Source organism: Schistocerca americana, chromosome 4 (genome assembly GCF_021461395.2).
Source record: "Schistocerca americana isolate TAMUIC-IGC-003095 chromosome 4, iqSchAmer2.1, whole genome shotgun sequence".
Taxonomy (NCBI): Eukaryota; Metazoa; Arthropoda; class Insecta; order Orthoptera; family Acrididae; genus Schistocerca; species Schistocerca americana.
The window spans coordinates 827,933,042-827,953,504 of record NC_060122.1 but is presented as its reverse complement, the minus strand read 5'-3'; the positions used below and the strand labels follow the sequence as shown (position 1 = coordinate 827,953,504).

Genomic DNA, 20,463 nt, shown 5'->3' with positions numbered 1-20,463 from the left:
TGCAGTGTATAACAGGAAGGAAGAATGTGTGTCAGCTTCTGGGTCTATGCTGCCAATGAGAGAGCAGCAGTGGAGGTTGTATTTTGAAGGAATAATGTCACTTCTCATGTCAGTGTATCGCAACTTCTGAAATTGTAAAAAATTTGAAAGTAACAGATAAATTTTTGACAACCGGTATTATTAATTTAGTTTTAGCTGTGCTAATATGTCCCACCCCAACCACAACCTCTCAATTTGTAACATATTTGGGTAAAAGCAGTCAAATATTTGTGACAAAAGTGAAGAAGAGAATGATTTCTGTTTCGGCACTAGAAATTCATTGCCTGGTATCTCACCTCTCATTGGCTACACAAAAGTGTCATCCCGTTGGCTATGTGAAACAGATGCATCGTCAGTCTATCAGCAGTAGAAAAACACCACCATGACTGTCACTGACCCTGAAATAGGATGATCCCTATATTGTGCTACCACTCTACCAAGCAGCTACCTCTTTCATACATTTCCTTCAGTCCATGTTCACCTCCTGTTTTTTCTTCTTTTTCTTTTTCTTTTCTTTTTAGTTTTGGTACACAATCACAAGTAAGTTTTCACATCACTTAACAATCTAAATAATTTCTTTTATCTTATCATTAATTCCTCCAGTCTCCTCGTGTATGAAAGTAGGAGGCACCAAATCAGTGTAGTGTAATATTTATTTCACTTGTTCACCTTGGACAATAATATTATTCCTTTGGTTGTTGTCTTCTATGGTAAAATGTACATGAAAATTTAAACAGGCTCTCAGTGTGATTTTCAGTTTTTAAGGACAGCATTTCATTTTTCAGCAAATATTGTTGCAACTGTACAAGTTATTGTTTAATGTTAAGTATCGTATAGGCCTTTGGCTGTTGATAAATGGGGTTGTCTCTCTGCCTCATCTTACTAGATCTGATTTATACCATTGGGAACTCCAGGTGGGAATGTCAACAATGTAGGAAAAGACAGGTTGCTACTTACTGTAAAGAAGACATGTCAAGTTGCAGTCAGAAACAATACGAGTGTCTTTTAATTGTGCCTGTCTGCAACTTGACGTGTCTTCTTTACGGTAAGTAGCAGTCTGTCTATTGCTATAATGTTGATTTATACCATTGTCAGTTATAATTTCTTTTTTAATACAAAAAGACAAGTTTGTATACAGTAATACATGTTTAGCAGATTTTTCTTAAAAATTTAGATGTAATTAACTTTCAAACAGGTGCAAACTGTCATCCAACATCTTGGAAATTTTAGGATATTTGTGCCAAGTTTAATGATAGTGTTGTGTTTGATACTTGTATCTGCTACAGCGGTATATTATTTGAATTTCAGATTTGTATTATGGTGGTGAAGCGCTTAGTGTAGAGCAGCCGCAGGCTTTCACGTGCCCATATTGTGGGAAAATGGGCTTTACTGAAACAACATTGCAAGAGCATGTTGCCTCAGAACATTCAGAAACGTCTTTCGAAGTGGTAAGATTATATAATCAATATTTTTGCTTTGTCAACATTATTCTTTTTGTAAATTTCTAAATTAGTACCACTATTTTCTGAGAGCAGAATTTTAAAGTCTTGAAATACCTGTTTGAAGTTCTTTATTCCAGCTAATACTTTGTAAGAAAACCTGTTGCCGGAATGCTGGTTCATAACGACTTGGAAAGTTAATAGTTGCACAGAGTATGCTTTCCATACATCATGTGAAATAGCAGGTCTTCATTAGAGAGAGAATTTTTGTTGATAGGAATTTTGAAATTGCAGATGGATTTTTAAATTAACAGAAGAGTAATAAAGTAGTTGTTTCCTACATTATTAAGGAAGAGTTTGATTAAGATGAGTATGATGAGAACATAAGTAACAAAATTAAAATTAGTTGTTACTAGAATTAAAACTAAAAGTTAGCACAATTTTGGCAAGTACTAGGGCAAGGAGTTGCTCATTCGGTCCAGTCAGCAAGCACACTGGACCTTAGAAAAAGGTTTGAATTTTATGAACTTTTAGTATGTTGCATGTAGGCCGTATGACTGTAGAATCCAAGTTTTTGAACTTGAGAACCCTTTGCTGACTGGAGGGAGCCAAAATATTCCCCCCTCTCTCTTCCCCCCCTCTCTCTTCCTCTCTCTCTCTCTTCCCCCCTCTCTCTCTCTTCCCCCCCCCTCTCTCTCTTCCCCCCCCTCTCTCTCTTCCCCCCTCTCTCTCTTCCCCCCCTCTCTCTCTTCCCCCCCTCTCTCTCTTCCCCCCCCCTCTCTCTCTTCCCCCCCCCTCTCTCTCTTCCCCCCCCCTCTCTCTCTTCCCCCCTCTCTCTCTCTTCCCCCCTCTCTCTCTCTTCCCCCCCCCTCTCTCTCTTCCCCCCCTCTCTCTCTCTTCCCCCCCTCTCTCTCTTCCCCCCCTCTCTCTCTTCCCCCCCTCTCTCTCTTCCCCCCCTCTCTCTCTCTTCCCCCCCCCTCTCTCTCTCTCTCTCTCTCTCTCTCTCTCTCTCTCTCTCTCTCTCTCTCTCTTCCTCCCCACCTCTCTTTTCCCCCCTATCTTCCTTGAAGAGTGGAAGCTTTTACAGTTTGCACTGGTTAATTGTATTTTTACACCAAGTACCTGTCAAGGTACGGAGTTTCAATGGCAAAACTCTCAAATACATAAAAATAAAAAGGGGCGTGTTTAGCCTTACAATTTAATTGTGCAACTTCTTTAAAAGGACAATGGTGGGTGCCTCTACTGATCAATGCTTCACTTGAAAGACTCTTTCCCCTGACTTTCAATGGGATGCTTATTTTTGTTACGGCTGTGTAAAAAGGCAGAAACACAGGTTTTTCGTGGTAGGTGCTTCTAATTGTCAACATTTCATAATCCCATGAAAGAAGGCTATGACATTATAAGTGCTTAATGCACATAGTGCACATGGATCTTGCCCACAGCCTTGAACATTGCTAATGTAGCCATGCTTCAAACAACTCTCTGTAGAAGATACCCACCATCAAAAGCTGCACATTTGACATACTGAGATCCACTTCTTCTTGTACGGGAGTGAACACTGCATACAACGCTAACTTTGCGCCATTGCCTATATCATCTTCAGTGAAGAATTTCATAAAAAAGGTTGCAAGCTCAAATCTGAACAATTTTCTCAGGTCATCATCAGATTACTTGGCAATATGAATTCATTTGAGGGGAGTAATAGAATTGACTGCACCTTTTTTGTCTACCATTTTCAGAACATGTGTAAAGAGGCTAGGTTCAGGACTTCCGTATTTTCTTCCAGCGCTTTCTTCAAGCAGTTGATGAGAATTACTTGATCTAAATAACAGTTCACCTCTTCATGACCAATTGTTCTTATGCTTAATCACACCACCTTCTTGTCTCGGAGAATGGTGGATGTTCACAGAAAACTGACTGATACTACATCTTGTTCAGAAGGTATTGAACATATCTCAATCAACACCTCTATTTGTTCACAGACATGTTGGGTGTATAGTATACTCAAAGTCCATTGAGACAGCACAGTGTTCATTATGCTGGTGCCATGGTCCCAAGGACACTGGCCCACCTGTTCACACACCTCTCCAAACCAGGCAGTTATGATCACCTCATTGATAGGGGAAAAAGGGGGGTTTCGGGCTTTGTCTACTTGACAAACATTGACAGTTTTAGGCTGATACTGTTTTACTTCTAAAAAAATGTTGTAAAATACAGTTATTATGTTAAAAGGTGCATGTCTTGCAGTTTATTGATGATTTGAGAAATTTGCCATTGCTTTGAAGTTCTGTATCTTGATAAGTATTTGGTGTGAAAGACTGTTAGCCAGTGCAAATTGTGCTGAGAAAAGTGCCAAATTTCTGCAATTTTTCGGATCCTTCTGTGTTAGCAGGGGGTTCTTGGTGCTGAAAACTTGTGTTATAAAGGGAATCTGTTTGAGATCTCAGAAAAGTATAATATGATGTGAGTTTACAATGACTGACAGTGCTCTGTAAGGCAAGCCAATAGCACATAGTTCACAGCACAAACACCAGGCATCAGAAAAATGTTGTACGAATGTGGCACAAGTTAACACACTCCATGCGTCTCGATTAAGTGAAAATGGTAATTAGGCAACAATGATGCACTCAGTGTCTCATACAGTACGCAAAATGTTTGAGTGTCATATAGACCCAGCGAACCTTCAGATGTCAGTACATTAGGTAAGTCCCATCACATGGAGACATTGTTAAATGGTGCAACATGTCCTTGGAAAATGCATTGTAGATGCCTCACACAGGTGGAAGGCAGTGTGATAGAAACATGGAAGAAGATATTTGATAAGCCACAATTCCGAGTTCACACAAGTCACTCTGCCATTTATCAACAGAGCTGAAGACACCATACACAACATGTCCAAGGATCGTTAGATAATATCTTAACATGTATCCATATCATATTCGGCACTCACAGGCACCAACACAGCTGAATTATGGAGCTCAACTCCAATTTGTTGTTTTGATGTGTGAGAGGCAGGAAGCAAATTATCAGTGGTTAAATTGATGGATGTTCGTGGATGAAACCACATTTCATGCAAGTGGCTGAGTCAACACTAACTGTATCATTTTGGGAACCGAGAATTCACGAGTCTCGTAAAAGCTTGAAAGAGCCAGTACCAAAGTGAATGTGTGGTGCTGAGTGACCCAAGAGAGAGCCTTCAGCCCATTTTGCAGAGGTGACCGTTTGTACTGTCCGTTATATTGGAATGATTGAGCTGTATGTGGCCCTCAGCTACAGCAAGATGGGGCACCGAACACCAATATCTATCAGCAGGTTGGCACTCCACCACATTGGTCTCTCATAATGTGGGAACAATTAAACCTGATATTAAATGATCGCTGTGCTTGAATGGTGGACCTATCTCATGGCTTCTTAATTGCCCTAAGGAGTTCTTTGTGTGGTGCTACATCAGTTCAACAGTGTAAGCTTAAAGACCACAGAATCTGTCTGGCCTATGGAGGCAGATTATAGTGACCTTTCAACAAAACACTCAAGAAATGCTGCATATCACATTGTGCAATGTGCTTGTCAGGCATTAAATGTGCTACATTCACAGTGGCGGACATGTGGTTGCTAATGTGCTGTGACACAAAATTCAGGTACAAAGTCCAGACTCTCCTACACATTTATGTACTGTTAACAAGCAATAAATTTGCATAGTTTATTGTTTATAGTGTTTTACTTTTGACACCTCGTGGATCATACTGTACATTGCAGACCACTTACATACAACAGTAAAAGTTTAAGAAATTGATAACTTTTTAAGGTACCTTGCCCTTTACCTTTTGATTTGAGTGTCTGTTGGCTGGACTGACAGTAGGTTTTTTAAATTTATTTTCCTGTCAGGTATTTATCTCAAGTAGTTTGCATCCACTTTGTGCATTTTTATTATGTTTTAGGTTACAAAATATAATCTTTGCTGTTCTCACACAGGTTTGCCCAATATGCGCATCCCTACCTGGGGGTGACCCAAATTTGGTTACTGATGACTTCGCGGGTCACCTAACCTTAGAGCATCGCAGTGGACCTCGGGACCTGATATCCTTTCTCATATCCTTTGCTATACAATTTTGCCCAACACAAACTACAGTATGGCTCTTTTTTTCATTATGTTTTTGTCTAGACTATTGATTATTGTTCTTTTTTATAATAATTTTATTTCACAGCATATAAATTCTACAAAATTAATTATAGGTTGGAATATGCAGGTCTAAAAGGAGCAGTTCAAAAATTGTCATACATTGGAAGCCACAAACCACAAGTTGAATCACAATGAACAAAGGTACTTTCAGCCTTTAGGTTGAGCAGCCTTTTAAACTGGAAAGTTTCTCTGATTGTTTATGTATTAAATATATAAAGTAAACAAAGAAACTGTTGTGCACCTTCGTGTTTTCGCAACGTAAAGACTGTTACATAAAATTTCGGGCATGCAGCCACGTAAATCCAGCTTCTTCTTTATGACTGTGTGGAATGTATGTATAAGGCAAAGCTGTCTTTGTGACTAAATTATTATGGAAAAGAAAGGAAGGGTGTTATAATTTGAGATGGTATGTAATCTACTCTTCGTGAAAAGTAGTAAGGGCAACCAAGCACAACGTTTCTGTCCAGCAGGTAGCTCACCATCGGCAGTGTTGCATGCCAGCTACCCATTTGACACAGTGGAGAATTTTGTGCTATTAGTAGGCTCCAGTGAATGATGATAAATTGCATGCCACTGTCTCTCCTTGTGTACTGGTTACAAAAAATTCTTACTCCATCAGAATTTGAACAGGCTATTTTTGAGCTGGGGGCTGTTACATATATACAAACCAGATGCATCTAATAAGATTCGAGTAAAATACTTTTATTTAGCTTCCATGTTTTAGCAGTGGTTATAATGTTGTGGGAAAACTGTCGATTTGTTTCGCTTTTGGAATTGATTTAACAATTGATGTTATACATCTTTGGATATCTGTCAGCAAGCACCTGTGTGTAGTGATGCTTGCCTACCCTGAACCATACAGGACTGCCATACAGCTCTTAATTTCGAGGGGAGGTTTTTCCCCAGAACTTTGTGCCCAGAAATACGGGGTCATCGTGCATTTGCAGCATATAATGTGGAGTTTTTCTTTTCTTTACCGAATATAACCTTGAACTTCCATTAAGCAGTAACTCTACTCTCTGCCATGTGTAGCTTTTTAACCTAGAATGTACACTCACACTTTAAGCATTGTTATATAATAGCAGGAAATGCTTGTTGCGGCATTTTATTTATTTATTTATTTTCTACTTTGGAAATCCCTCTTCTAAACTTCAGTGTGAAGTGTATAATGGATAGGTGTGGAGCATTCTGGTTCAACATGGAATTTTTCCATAGGATCCAGGCATTACTTTGATTCAAATATCAAATGGTTATTCAGTATGCAGAAGCTATAAACAACTGTGCAGCTTTGAGCAAGTGCGGAGTCACAAAAGCCAATGTTCGGAGTTGGCAAAAGTACAAAGGACATCTAAAAAATGCAAATTCAACTAGGAAAGCTTCCAGACTGAACTTTTTGAAAATATTGAAATGGAGTGGTAGTTTCCCCACGATGTCATATGAAATAAACATTGTGCATTGGCACAGCCAGTTGTAGGTGGCGTACAAGGGTGATGTCGTGCAGTGGACTCGGGCTGCGACATCAAACACTCCTTGCCCAGTGTCTTCTGGTATGTTATGAGGAGAAGTTGGTAGTGTGTCAGCAACACATTATAAGGCTGAGAAAGGAACATGCGTGCCTTTTAGGGTTAAACAGAAAGGAATCTCCTGTTTACTTTGGTATGACATTCAGTACAACCGTTAGTCAATGTTCAATAGATCATTTGAACAATTCTTTTATCGAAATGGATGTGGAAAGAGTCAGTTTACAGTTGAAGAGAAAGACACCAAAAATGTACTGGTTCGCACTATGGGCAGTAGGAAATCACAATCGGTGGTAGGAGATCACAATCACCATTATGATGTGTGCTTTTGCCGATGTGACAAAGATGTGACCCAAGTCGTCCTCAGTTGTAAAACTATACCAAAGGAAAAGCTGCCTCCTGGTGTCATAATATTTCATTTCAACTGAAAAGGTCGGACGACTAATGAGTTGATTGTAGTTTGACTAATTATAGTCTCAAGCAGGAGGCCAGGTGTTCTTTTATAGATTGTGGGATCCTTTGTGCTTTCAAGGGGCATGTGACACCAGCAGCGAAGGCATAAATCCTGAAATTAAACACACGGGGCGTATACACTGTGGGAAATCCGAGAAAAATCAAGGAATTTTTTCATCTAGGAGAAAACTGGGAATAACGTGAGCATTTTTTGAATTCTGGAAATTTTTCATTGTTTTAGTTTTGAGTGAAATTTTTGTAATTTTGACTGGTAAGAATTTCACTTTAGCCCACTCCTGCAGAATAATACTGCAGCAATAAAATGTAAATGAGAGAAAAACACCAATATACAACTTAAGTTGCAAAGAAAATTTGCCATGTACATCAACACAGTGCAAACACAATTGTCTGCCGACATGTCAAAGGCTTCAATACAAAGACTATGCAATACTTTGTAACAACATTCTGCTTTCAGTGAGTGTGGCATCACAACTGTTTAAATTTGTAACAGATCACGGGAAGATGTTGTGAGTGGTGGTTTGAGGAGTGTTACTTTGAAAGCAAATTTCCTTCTACGCAAGATGAATTACTTTGTGTGTTAGAATGTGCGATAAATTTCTTAAATCGCGGAGTGTTTGACTTTTTCAAAGTTTTACACTTTGAGGACCAACCACCTAGAAAAATTTCAGACCCAGAAGACCAGAGCCCGCCGGTGTGGCAGAGCGGTTCTAGGCGCTTCAGTCTGGAACCGCGCGACCGCTACGGTTGCAGGTTCGAATCCTGCCTCGGGCATGGATGTGTGTGATGTCCTTAGGTTAGTTAGGTTTAAGTAGTTCTAAGTTCTAGGGGACTGATGACCTCAGATGTTAAGTCCCATAGTGCTCAGAACCATTTGAACCAGAAGACCAGAAAAATTTAAGACCCAGAAGACCAGACATTTGTCATCATTTAAAATTTAACTGTCACATTTGTCTTTGGTTTATCTTAAGGGTGCCACATGCTAAAAAAAGGTGAAGATTATATGTGGGAGCTTAGCTTTTCTTGTTGCTATACTACATGTATATTAATTGAAACCATTAACTTTTCCTATTTGTGTGTTCACACTACTTAGTGATGTTGCTGTTGGCTGAGTATGATGTCCTATGTTCTGAATATCTGTTGTCATTTACTGGCAGGATAATGTCACCCGAGCTATTACTGGCTAACAAAAGCATATCGGAATCTCAATTTCAGTGCTTCGGAAACTAGCATGCTGTGTTTGGTGGAATCCATATCTATACTTTTGTAACACAAAAATATGCTGTGAACATGTTGCTGTACATCAAAGATCTTTCAAAAACACATTATTTTTTTGTTTCATAAAGTGCCAGGAAGTTCTACACCGGGTTATAAAACCCTTAACATTCAAAGGATTGATAAGTTTTACAGCTCCAAGGGAAAGTATACTGTCACTTAATATGGAGAAAGTGTATTTTCATCCAGGAAAAATGTGTATTTTCATCAAGGAAAATGGTGTTTTTAATTGGAGAAACTCGGGAAAAATCTGAGGATTTTTTTTTCCTTGTCCATATTCACCCTGAACACGGATCTTGTCATCATTGCAGGAGGCGTTACTTTGCAAGTACAAGTTTCAGAAGTGGTGCTGAGCTGTCTGCTGCTTGGACACACACATTCAGTGGATCATTTGTGAATGGTTTTAGAAAGTGCTGTGTAACAAACGCATTAGATGGGAGTGAAGATGATCTACTATAGGAAAAAGAAGAAGAAGGTCTCTCAGTATGTCAGTTATATCACAGTTGAAGATTGTTTGATTTTTGACCTCTTTTCAAAACAAATTTAACACAAAGGTATGGCCACTGGCATACGTGGGGGGGGGGGGGGGACTCATGTCCTGCAATCGCTAGTGTATTGATGGATGGGAACATTTCACATGCACACATGTTCTTCAGTGCTCTATACTGGCATTTGTTAATTTCATCATCACAGTTATGCATGGCTGATTGGTAATAATGAACGTAGTCTGCACTTTTTTTCCTGAATTTTGGCTTGAAAAATTGTGGTGCAGCCTATAATTGAGATTTTTCCCTCTCAGATCACAAATTGCCGATTTCAAAATGACTTGCACCCATATCTTGTGAGTTGAAATTACTACCATTACAACTTACTGCAGTTGCTGTTGTAAACCATCAAAGACATAGGAAGAAAAATCCGAAAAACTTATACCTTTTTTGCAAATGCAGTACCTGTTCTTGAAAAAAGAAAAACAACTTTGTTTCACAAAACTAAATCAACCTGCTTTTTTACTTACCCAAATCGAACTCAATCATCCCCATTAGATGATCTGTAATTCTGCACAGAGTCACTATCATAAGGGAGGTCATCTTCAGTTGCATCAGGTATATTGGAAATGCCAGTTGTTTTTTTAATCTTTTCATGATACGTTCTTCCAATATTGATTTCCAAGCAGCCATACTCCAGTGGCACATTTCTGTCACAGACGCACGTTGCAAATGGCCTCCTGATGTTGAAGTTGTTGTGTTTACAATGTAATTTCTATAGAACTGTGTTATACTAGCTTCGAGGGGATGCTTGATACATACATCCAAAGGCGACAACACACCTGTCATACCACCAGGAGTAATCACTACATCACAGCTTCCTTCTTTCAGTTTCTGTTTCACCCGATCGCCAGTTTGCGTATGAAAACTATCCAATAAAAGCATAGCTTTTGAGTGAAGAGAAGTCCTGGCTGCCGAAATCCAGTCTAGGACCACTTCCTCTTTCATCCAGCCATCACCACAAGGTCTTACAATAATTAAGAATAAAATTCAGTCATCGGTTGCAGACATAATTTATTTCGCTCTGCTGGTTTTGAGAAATTGGTCATCTTCGAAATCCTACAAAATTATGGATATTATAAATCATTAGGCCTTGCGCATATGTATGTGTAAAGTATAAGAAATGTATTGTGGAAACTTACTTACAGAAGTCAATATCTTCTTCACAGAAGCATAATGCCATACTATGTCCAAAAATGTACTGAATCAATGTGATTATTGTACATACAAGAGTGACAGATTGGTAATTTGTAATAAATAAATCACTTCTGTGTACATGCCAAGCCGTTGTGCCAGCAGCAAGGAAAATATATAAAAGGCTATAAAGAGTATAACTAAGGTATATAAGGAAGTTATATACAATATATTTGAAAAAATTGTAAGAGATGATGTACTGTCAAAATAGTGTCAGTTTTTAAAGCAAGATGATCATTCATTTTTTCAATGTAGGTGGGAATGTTTATATATTTCAAATTCTTCTAAAAGGTTCATTTTGTAGCCATTATCAACTATACGAAAAACTTCCATGTTTAGTTAGGAAGGAAGAAGAAGAATGTGTTTCTCAATTTTGAGATGTTCTACAAAAGTTGAATTACATGAATTATCTACATCTTCGTTGAGCAAGTTCTAATGAAAGCAGGTCTTAAAGGCCCTGCCAGTCTGTTGTATAAAAAAAAACTCAGACATACTACATTGTATTTTATATACCCCAGATTTGAGAAATTTGTCAGTTGGAGGATTGTCATTACATATAAAGAGTAACCCGGTGACATTATTGGTGGTAAAGGACACACTGGTACCATATTTTTTAAACAAATTAGCTATAGACTATGAAATATCACTTAGATATCAGATTGTAGTTCTTTTCTTAACAATAAAGCCATTTTTATTGAGTTTAGGGGAATTTACATTCTTGTTGGTTTTATTTTTATAAGATTTTTGTTTATAATAATAACATACAATTTGTGCATGCTTGGACATATCATAGCATTATGCTTCTGTGAAGAAGATACATCAGCTAAACCAGTAGTAAGTAAGTATGTTATATGTGAGGCATTCAATAAGTAATGCAATTCATTTTTCTTTTTTTCTGAAAACAAATTGGTTTTATTAAGGATTCCGTTACACCTTGGTATTCTCCACTCTCTATTTTTCAACATAATCTCAGTTCAGTGAGACAGATTTACACCACCTTACTGGGAGGGCTTGTATACCTGTGCAGTACCATATTACCGGTCGACATTGGAGCCAACTTCTTGCTGCACCAGTAACCTGCCCGTCATCTGTGCACTGCTTCCCGTGGAGTGCATCCCTCATTGGGCCAAACAGATGAAGTCAGAAGATAAAAGATCTCTGGGCTGTAGGGTGGATGAAGAAGAAAAGTTCCACGAAGCTCCTCTTGGATGTGCAGACTTGTGTGAGGCCTTACATTGTCACGGAGAAGGAGAAATTCATTTGCATTTTTGTGGCAATGAGTGCACTGCAGTTGTTTCTTCATTTTACTGAGGTATCTCAATACATTTCAGAGTCGATCGTTGCACAAGGAGGGAGGACATCAGAGTATACCCTTCAGTCCCAGAAGACCATTGCCACGACTTCACCGGCTGAAGTTCCGGTTTTGAACTTTTTTTTCGGACGAGACGTGGTGTGGCGCCACTTTGTGGATTGCTGTTTTGTTTCCAGTTTGAGGTGACAAACCCACGTTTCATCACCTGTGACAATGTTCAACAAAAAATTGTCACGAACAGCCTCATAATGTGCAAGCAGTTGTGTGCCGGTGGTCCTTCACTGCCCTTTCTGGTCTTCAGTTAGGCAGTGGGAACACGACGATGAGTGGATGAATGTGTCATCACTGTTAACAGAGATATCTAGTGATCCGTTGATCACCTCAAATGAGAGTGTCTGGCTCATTCTAACACTGCAGGAGTCACAGCTTTGTGTGGCCAGTCAACACACAGGAGAACAGACAGTTTTGTGCGACCTTGTTGTGACGATGACGGATGCTTCACGCAATGACTCGCTGTGCTTTTGTTCACTGCCGTGTGTCTGTGTAGATATTCTGCAAGTGCCGATGATTATCTGCAGTGCTCTGGTTGTCCACCAAAAGAAACTGTGTCGGCTCTCTGCTTCGAACGCACCTGTGTTACAGGTGCCATTTTGAACGCTACGTATAGCGTCACCACTTATCATAACACAACAAATTCTGCATTTTTTCATGCGAAATTGACAGAGAGAAGAAAATGTGTTCCATTATTTATTGAATGTGCCTTGTAATTTGCACAAATGTATGGCCGAGGTCTATCGATTCATAATATCTGTAATTTTGTAGGCCTATGAAGAAGACAAATTAATTTGTCAAATCTGGTAAAGTGAAATAACTCTCTCTGCAAGTGACAGCGTACTTTTGTTCTGAAATATACATTACATTTGCTGAAGAATAACGACTCTGAATAAAATAATAATTTTTACAATAATTACAACTGGGAAGCTTTCTCCCTTGGTGGGGATGGTTTTCCGATTGAAAGCCACATACACTGACAATTTTCGTCCATCGACAATAATTTTCTACATCACTGTGTCCTTTTGCTTTGCAGCACCACACGTATGTATTTTCACACTGGCTTCCCATACATTATTTCCTGTAGTGCTGTTTGGCATCTCAAAATGGGCTGGCATTTGGTCAGGATTCCATATTTGGGAAGGTAAATAAAAAATTTTACCTCGAAGTTTGCTCATGTAATACCAAAGAGATACTAGACTTTTCATGCACTTGAAACATTTTTTTGCGCATTTGTAGTTCTGCGAAGAACAGATAGGTTATGTTGTTGCATAATCGCCAAACCCACCGATACGAAACTTTTAAATAGCATTGGAGAAATGTTTCACTTATGTTCAGCCTTCAATTTGAATCATTTACATTGTAACAGCATCTTCATATTTCCTGTCTTGAACCATAAAATCGAGTCTCTGTCCACATCTGGATGTTTGCACTTTTCGCCTGAAAGTGAACACTACTTTTTTAACTATTTAAAAGTTTCTCTCCACTTTCACACCATCCGCAAATGTTGTGTTCTTTAACATGAGATCTGCATCTAGCTTTCCACGTTCCTTTGCATTGTTTATAACTTGAAGTCTAAATTTCATTGTGTAACTAATGCACTTCTTTCCTATCTTTCCCATCTTTCCCATCTTTCCCATTTTCACCTCTTAAATTAGTCACATCACCAGACCTCTCAATACACAAATCCCGTCCTGTTGAAGAGTCACTCTGTTTTACTGTGTTGTGAAGAGATGGAGGAGATGGCTGAGGTGCTGATTACCAAAAGGGCCTGAAGCACACTGTCTTCTGTTTTGACTTCCGTTTTTAGACTGTAGCATGTATGCATGCACCTGGCATATGGGTCTCATAGTGAACCAGCTTTGTCTATACTGTTAGTCCCCATTATATGTATGAAAATCTGTCGCAAGCGTACGGTAATATCGTTGCTCTACACTGCCCGGTTATTATGTAGATTGCTAACATAATTTAGTGCCTCCATCACGTATGTAGTAGCAGTTGTGCGGGTGTTGAAGAAAGAGTGGGAGGAAGTGCAATTCAAAGGCTTGAATGTTCTTGTAAATTCAGTGGTGCAAGATTTATTTTTTACAATAATCTCGTGTCAGAAGTTTAGGTGCGACATATATTCACTTGCAGCCTATATCCCCTTCTCAGGAGGCTGGTAAGGAGCTAGCACAACAAGCTCTGTGAGACATTCTGTATCTAGAAATTGTTAATGCAGATGGTTTTGCTGTGAGTGTGGGTATTTCATCTTGCTTGTTTTTTAACTCTTATCTGTGCACAAACATTGCAGCTGCCAGTTACAATCTGCAGCCTTCTAGAGATTTATTCTCCATGCCATCTGCATGTTGCAGAGTTTCACCTTCTTCAGATTATAAATGTTTGTCAGTACTGGAAATTTTAAATAGTGAGTGGGGGAGGTGAGGGATATGCCAAAACTGAACGCTGTTGCAACCCCATACATGTAGTGCAGCTCTTGATCCTATTATTCATTCCTTGTGTGTGATAAGGAGCAGTCCACCATAGAGAAATGATAAATGAAATGATTGTGTGACATTGATGGCCGGGAGGCCCCATCCGGGGAAGTTCGGCTGCCGAGCTGCAAATCTTATTTCAGGTGACACCACATTGGGCAACTTGCATGTCGGTGCTGGTGAAATGATGATGAGGACAAAGCAGCACCCAGTCCACGAGCAGAGAAAACCTCCCAGCCAGGAGCATCGTAGGCAAACAAGTTACCACCCGGCTAAGCAGGATCAGAGAAATGATAGCAAATGTTTCACAAAGACATGAGATATGTTCCATTCCTTTATTTTCGTAGCTTTCACTGAGAGTGCTTGGTTTGAAAAACACTCTTAGAAGGCAGATATCTCTGGAGAAAGAGTTGTCTCACTGATCAAATGAATGAGAATTTCTTAAGTTCCAACCCTTACTGAAAAACCCATTTGGTTACTGTGTATGTCACACATGATATGCAAACAACCACCACCATTCTGACCAGATTTGTCATCCGCTCCAGCTCCCTAAAAGCGTCTTGTAATTATATTAATGGGCAGTATGTCACTGAATCAGATTCTTCTACAGTTTAGCTCAGGTAATATTATGTCACGTTTTATAAACTTATTATTAAAGTGTTCATTCCATTTTCTGTTATAAACAGATGGTAAATATTGTTTCCCTTCATTTGCAGAAATGGAAGATTGTTTTTGTGGACTTTGTTTGTATCAAAAGCACTATTTGTACAAAAAATTAGAGGTGTTTATTGATCGGCAATAGAGAATGACTTTAGAAATAGGTGACTTGTCAAGACTTGGACCATCTTTGCTTGGAGAATATTTGGCTATTGGTATGTCTTTTTCACTAGCACCTGTTCCACATTTGGCTAGATTAAGGAATTGTAAAAGTTCTGTTATGTTTGTGACATAGAAAAGGAAAAATTGCATCTGAAATTTTTCGTAGCTACGTGATAAACATAACTGAAGTAGCAACTGTGGAAGAATGGCTTCAGATATTAACAAAATTGTTGAAATTCTCTTAACTTTACACCATTCTCATGGTATCCTCTTCTATTTTATGTAAATTGACATAGTTTTGCTGAGAGCTGTGCTTCATATTTCCTCAGTGCTTCCTTATGTTCATTGGTGGCTCCCTGCCATTCAAACACCCATGTTCGACTAGTTTTATTTCTGATGCTGAATGGCTTCCGAATCCTTACTTGATTATTATGATAAATTTTTTTCTGTGGCTTCTGTAAATCAATAAAGACAAATGCCCGGATTATAAATTCATTTTTTTAAAGGACAGAGCCAGTTTCACCCCCTTCTCTTCTGTCTTTGTTCTTTATACCTAATGACCTTTCCGTTAACAGGATTCGAAACCCTAATCTTCCTAGCTTCAAAACAATTAATAGGTAGCTAGAGCCCAGATGACTTACTTTTACCTCTCAATTGGTTACTAGTAAAATTTCTAATGGTACGAAGCTGAGGGCAGTTGCTGATACTGTGTGTTGAGTGTTAAAATCATCCACTACAACCTCTTCTTTTCAGTTTTCATATTATGGGTGTTGTATCTGCTCTTGGCAGAGTAGCCCATAGGCATGCATTCTGTTCAGGTTAGATTTTGTGCTACCGGTAGATAATGCTTATGACCTGCTAGATAATGCTTCAATTTGTATATCTGGATTTTGCCAGTTCAAGAATACCGTTAGAAAGATTAGTGTAGCTACTTTCCCTAAACTGTTGTTCTTGTCACTTCTGAGTGTGTCGTTTCCAGGAAGTGAAAGTCCTTAGCAGGCTTTAACCACGTTTCAGAGACAGCACAAACTGAAAAATGTGTTTTTTGTTAGTGAATGAGACACTATGTATTCCATTCAGTTGATCTAACTTCCCGCTATAAAATGATGTGTTACACCTTTCAGCATCGGTTCAGGTAACTGATGTAAACAAGTCTTTAACACCAAGCCTGGCAAGCACACTGCCCAAAAAACTAGTTCCCACGAGGACACGCCACATTAGTACCACATTAGTACCAATCCTAGCCTAGATAGTTAACTCAGTTTTGTGTGAGAGTCCGTCCGCAAGTTCCTTCAGTTATGCCATATCCAGCTGAAACCACTAACGGATTATTAGTTTCCATAGAGCTACCAGATTGTGGGGCTGTAGATTGCTACATTTCACTGGCTGTTCAAAAAGTTCGAAGTATTTTCTGTGGTATTAAATTTGAATAATTTAGCAGGCCGAGTATTTGCCAAACTGGAAACGTCTGCATGCAGCCATATGAATGCAGCAGTTGTCATCTTGGAGGATAGGTTTGTCCACATCGTGCTATCAAGAAAATGCAGGCAACACTTGGTCACCAACAATGTTGAAATAAACATCCTGGTTCATGTTCACATTCACAGTAACCTGAAGGAATGGATCCAAGTCACAGCACAAAAACAACCTCCACACACTGCAGGCTATGAACCTTGTCGGTCCATCAATGCACTCATCCATTGTATCACATCCTTTGAAAAGAGGCAGAATTGCAACTCATTGGATCAGTTACTTTCGCATTGTTTGAACAGAAACTACTAGAGACTGAACTATATTCATTGACAGCTGAAATTTTTGTTGGTTTTGAAACTGACTGTCATTGACAAGCCTTGACACTTATGTCTGATTCTTATTAGATAGTACCTTTTCTTGACCACTGTGCGTGCACCGTCTTACATTGCTGCAAGTTTTGCACCATTCCTTGTAGACACATTGGGCAGTCCAAGTTGATTCACTGGCAAACAGTGCTCCAAAGTGACCAGTGTCCTTTTTTAAGGTCGTGAGCAACATCTGATCCAGTGGTCTTCCGTCCTACTATAGAGTTGGTGTCCACAGGTGTGGGTGAAGAAATTGGTTTGGAGAGTATGAAAGTATTGATATAAATGATTAGGGATCATTCAGTTTTTCACTCGTAGTTATCTGCTGCTGAATATGTGCAGTGATATTTTTAGGTATTGATACAGTCAACAGAGAATCTGCTGCATATTTGGACGCTTGTTTGCATGTGAAAGAGTGTACTTACTATGTTTGTGCTTTTGGCAGGTTTAGTCCTGAACTTGGATGTAGCACAACATGTGTCGTTATCATGAGCAGTGCAAGTACAGCATGTTGAGCTGTTGAACAAAAGTCAAACATAATTGCCTTGTGAAACAGTCACATAAAATGCAGTGGAGGAAATTGTATACCATATTTTAGATTGACTGACAGCATTACTCCCATGGTTGTATACTGGCTGGCTGTTTTCATATGATGTGCATACAAGCGAGGTGAGTCTGAGGGTGCACATCAAATTAATCGGAAGACTGATAAAGGCACCATGCACAAGAAAAAGTAATACAACATTGGGAACAGTTCTTCTGGGAGAATGGAATGGAATTTGGGAAAGTAACAAAGCTAACAAAAATAATTCAAAGTGATCTGTGCAGAAACCTTGGAGAATGACCCCTATGAAGTAGATAATTAAATGAGAATTATCAGTGTGGTGCGAATAACACTATCTTTCATAAATTGAAGTCATGCAAAGTTTGAATGTTCTTAATTATGAGGCTCATTAAAGCAAAATGTTTTCTTCAGTCACTGTCACTTCAAAACTTAGAGCAGCAGAAGGTAATTTTTTTGCGTCATTTTTTCCTTTCTGTAGATTAGATAACTTTGCTGTTTTTCTCTTTTATGCCATTTTATTTCTCTCTCAATTTAAACTGGAAGATAAAAATAGACTTTATAGTACTTTGTTTGTAGTATTTTGCTTTTTATTTACAGTAGCAAATATTCAACTCTGCAGTTAAAATGTCAGTCATTCCTAAATTCATTACTTCTTCTTCTTCTTCTTCTTCTTCTTCTTCCTTTCTACCTCTGACAGCATTGCTTGCCCCTTCAATAGAGATTACAGAATTGTCCACCTGACCTTTCTTAAGCAAACTATTGTAAAACATTATAGCATAGTTCACATTTTTAGCAAATTTTCAGAAGTTGTGTGCTGGCTGCACATTAGTTCTACACGCATTCAAAGCCTGTATCACTGTTTCTTTTACTTTATGTTGTTAGAGAGAAATTGTAATGTGCATCTATGGATAACTATTAAAAATAGATCCATTAAAGAAAGAAGTAGATTGTATTCTATTCCAAGAAAATTGGTAAAAACTAAATTTCAAGCGTAGGTCTGCTTAAAGCCTGCGAAAAATGTGACAAAAATTCTGCTGTCATTTTAGTAAATGGAAAGACTTCATAATTAATTTTATCATTGCCTTTAAAAATTCCCATTATCTACCTTCATAGGCAAATGGAAAAATTTTGATAGTTCTCAGGTGCAGAAAGATGTTGTTGGCATTTTGTACGTGGGGTACATTCAAAGTAGAATATACTGTGATGTTATGTTAAAAAAGGTGTCCAGACGAGTCCATACAAGTCACAACTCTCTGATTTTTAGCATCCATGCTTACCTCCAATACTAAATTGGTGATCCCTTGATGCCTCAGAACGTGTCCTGCGAACTGATCTCTTCTTCTAGTCAGGGTGTGCCACAAATTCCTTTTCTCCCCAAGTTTATTCAGTACCTCCTCATTAGTTATGTGATCTACTCATCTAATCTTCAGCATTCTTCTGTAGCACCACATTTTGAAAGCTTCAATTCTCTTCTTGTCTAAAATATTTATCATCAATGTTTCACTTCCATACATGGCTACACACAATACAAATACATTCAGAAAAGACTGCCTGACAATTAAATCTGTACTCGATGTTAACAGATTTCTCTTCTTGAGGAACGCTTTCCTTGCCATTGCCAGTCTACATTTTATATCCTCTCTACTTCGACCATTATCAGTTATTTCGCTCCCAGAATAGCAGAACTGATCTACTACTTTAAATGTCTCATTTCCTAATCTAATTCCCTCAGCATCACCTGATTTAATTCGACTACTTTCCATTATCCTCATTTTGCTTTCATTGATGTTCATCTTATATCCTCCTTTCAAGACACTGTCCATTCCAAATTTTTATTTCTTCTCCATAGATTTTAATTGCTACTCCAAATTTTTCTTTTGTTACCTTTCATGTTTACTCAATATACAGATTGAATAACACCGGGGATAGGCTACAACCCTGTCTCACTCCCTTCTCAACCACTGCTTCCCTCTTGTGTCCCTCGACTCTTTTGTATAAATTGTAAACAGCCTTTCGCTCCCTGTATTTGACCCCTGCCACCTTCAGAATTTGAAAGAGAGTATTCCAGTTAACATTGTCAAAAGCATTCTTTAAATCTAATAATGCTAGAAATGCAGGTTTGTCTTCCCTTACTCTCTCTTCCAAGAGAAGTCATAGCATCAGTATTGTCCCACGTGTTCCAACATTTCTACAGAATCCAACCAGGTGGCTTCTACCAGTTTTTCCAGTAAAGAATTTTTGTTAATATTTTGCAGCCATGATTTATTAAACCTACAGTTTATTATTTTTCACATCTGTAAACACCTGCTTTCTTTGGTATTGGAATTATTATATTCTTCTTGAAGTCTGGGGGTATTTCGCTTGTCTCATACATCTTGCTCACCAGATGGTAGAGTTCTGTCAGGGCTGGCTCTCCCAAGGCTATCAGTAGTTCTAAAGGAATGTTTACTCCTGAGGCCTTGTTTTAACTTAGGTTTTTCAGTGCTCTATAAAATTCTTCACTCAGTATCATATCTCTTATTTCATTTTCATCTACATTATCTTCCATTTCTATAATATTGTCCTAAAGTACATCACCCTTGTATAGACCCTCTTTGTACTCCTTCAACCTTTCTGCTTTCACTTCTTTGCCTAGAATTTGCTTTTCATCTGACCTCTTGTTATTCATTCAGGTGGTTCTCTTGTCTCCAAAGATCTCTTTAATTTTCCTGTAGGCAGTATCTATATTACCCTTACTGATA

The 20,463-nt window shown here is 38.6% G+C and overlaps 1 protein-coding gene across 1 annotated transcript in view; it reads left to right on the top strand.

Annotated features, from left to right (window-relative positions):
- Nucleotides 1-20,463, top strand: part of LOC124612483 (E3 ubiquitin-protein ligase KCMF1-like) — a 90,821-nt gene that overhangs the window by 18,301 nt on the left and 52,057 nt on the right. Inside the window, 2 exon segments of the mRNA XM_047140717.1 lie at nt 1,348-1,487; nt 5,451-5,555. Coding sequence (XP_046996673.1) covers nt 1,348-1,487; nt 5,451-5,555 — 245 coding nt within the window.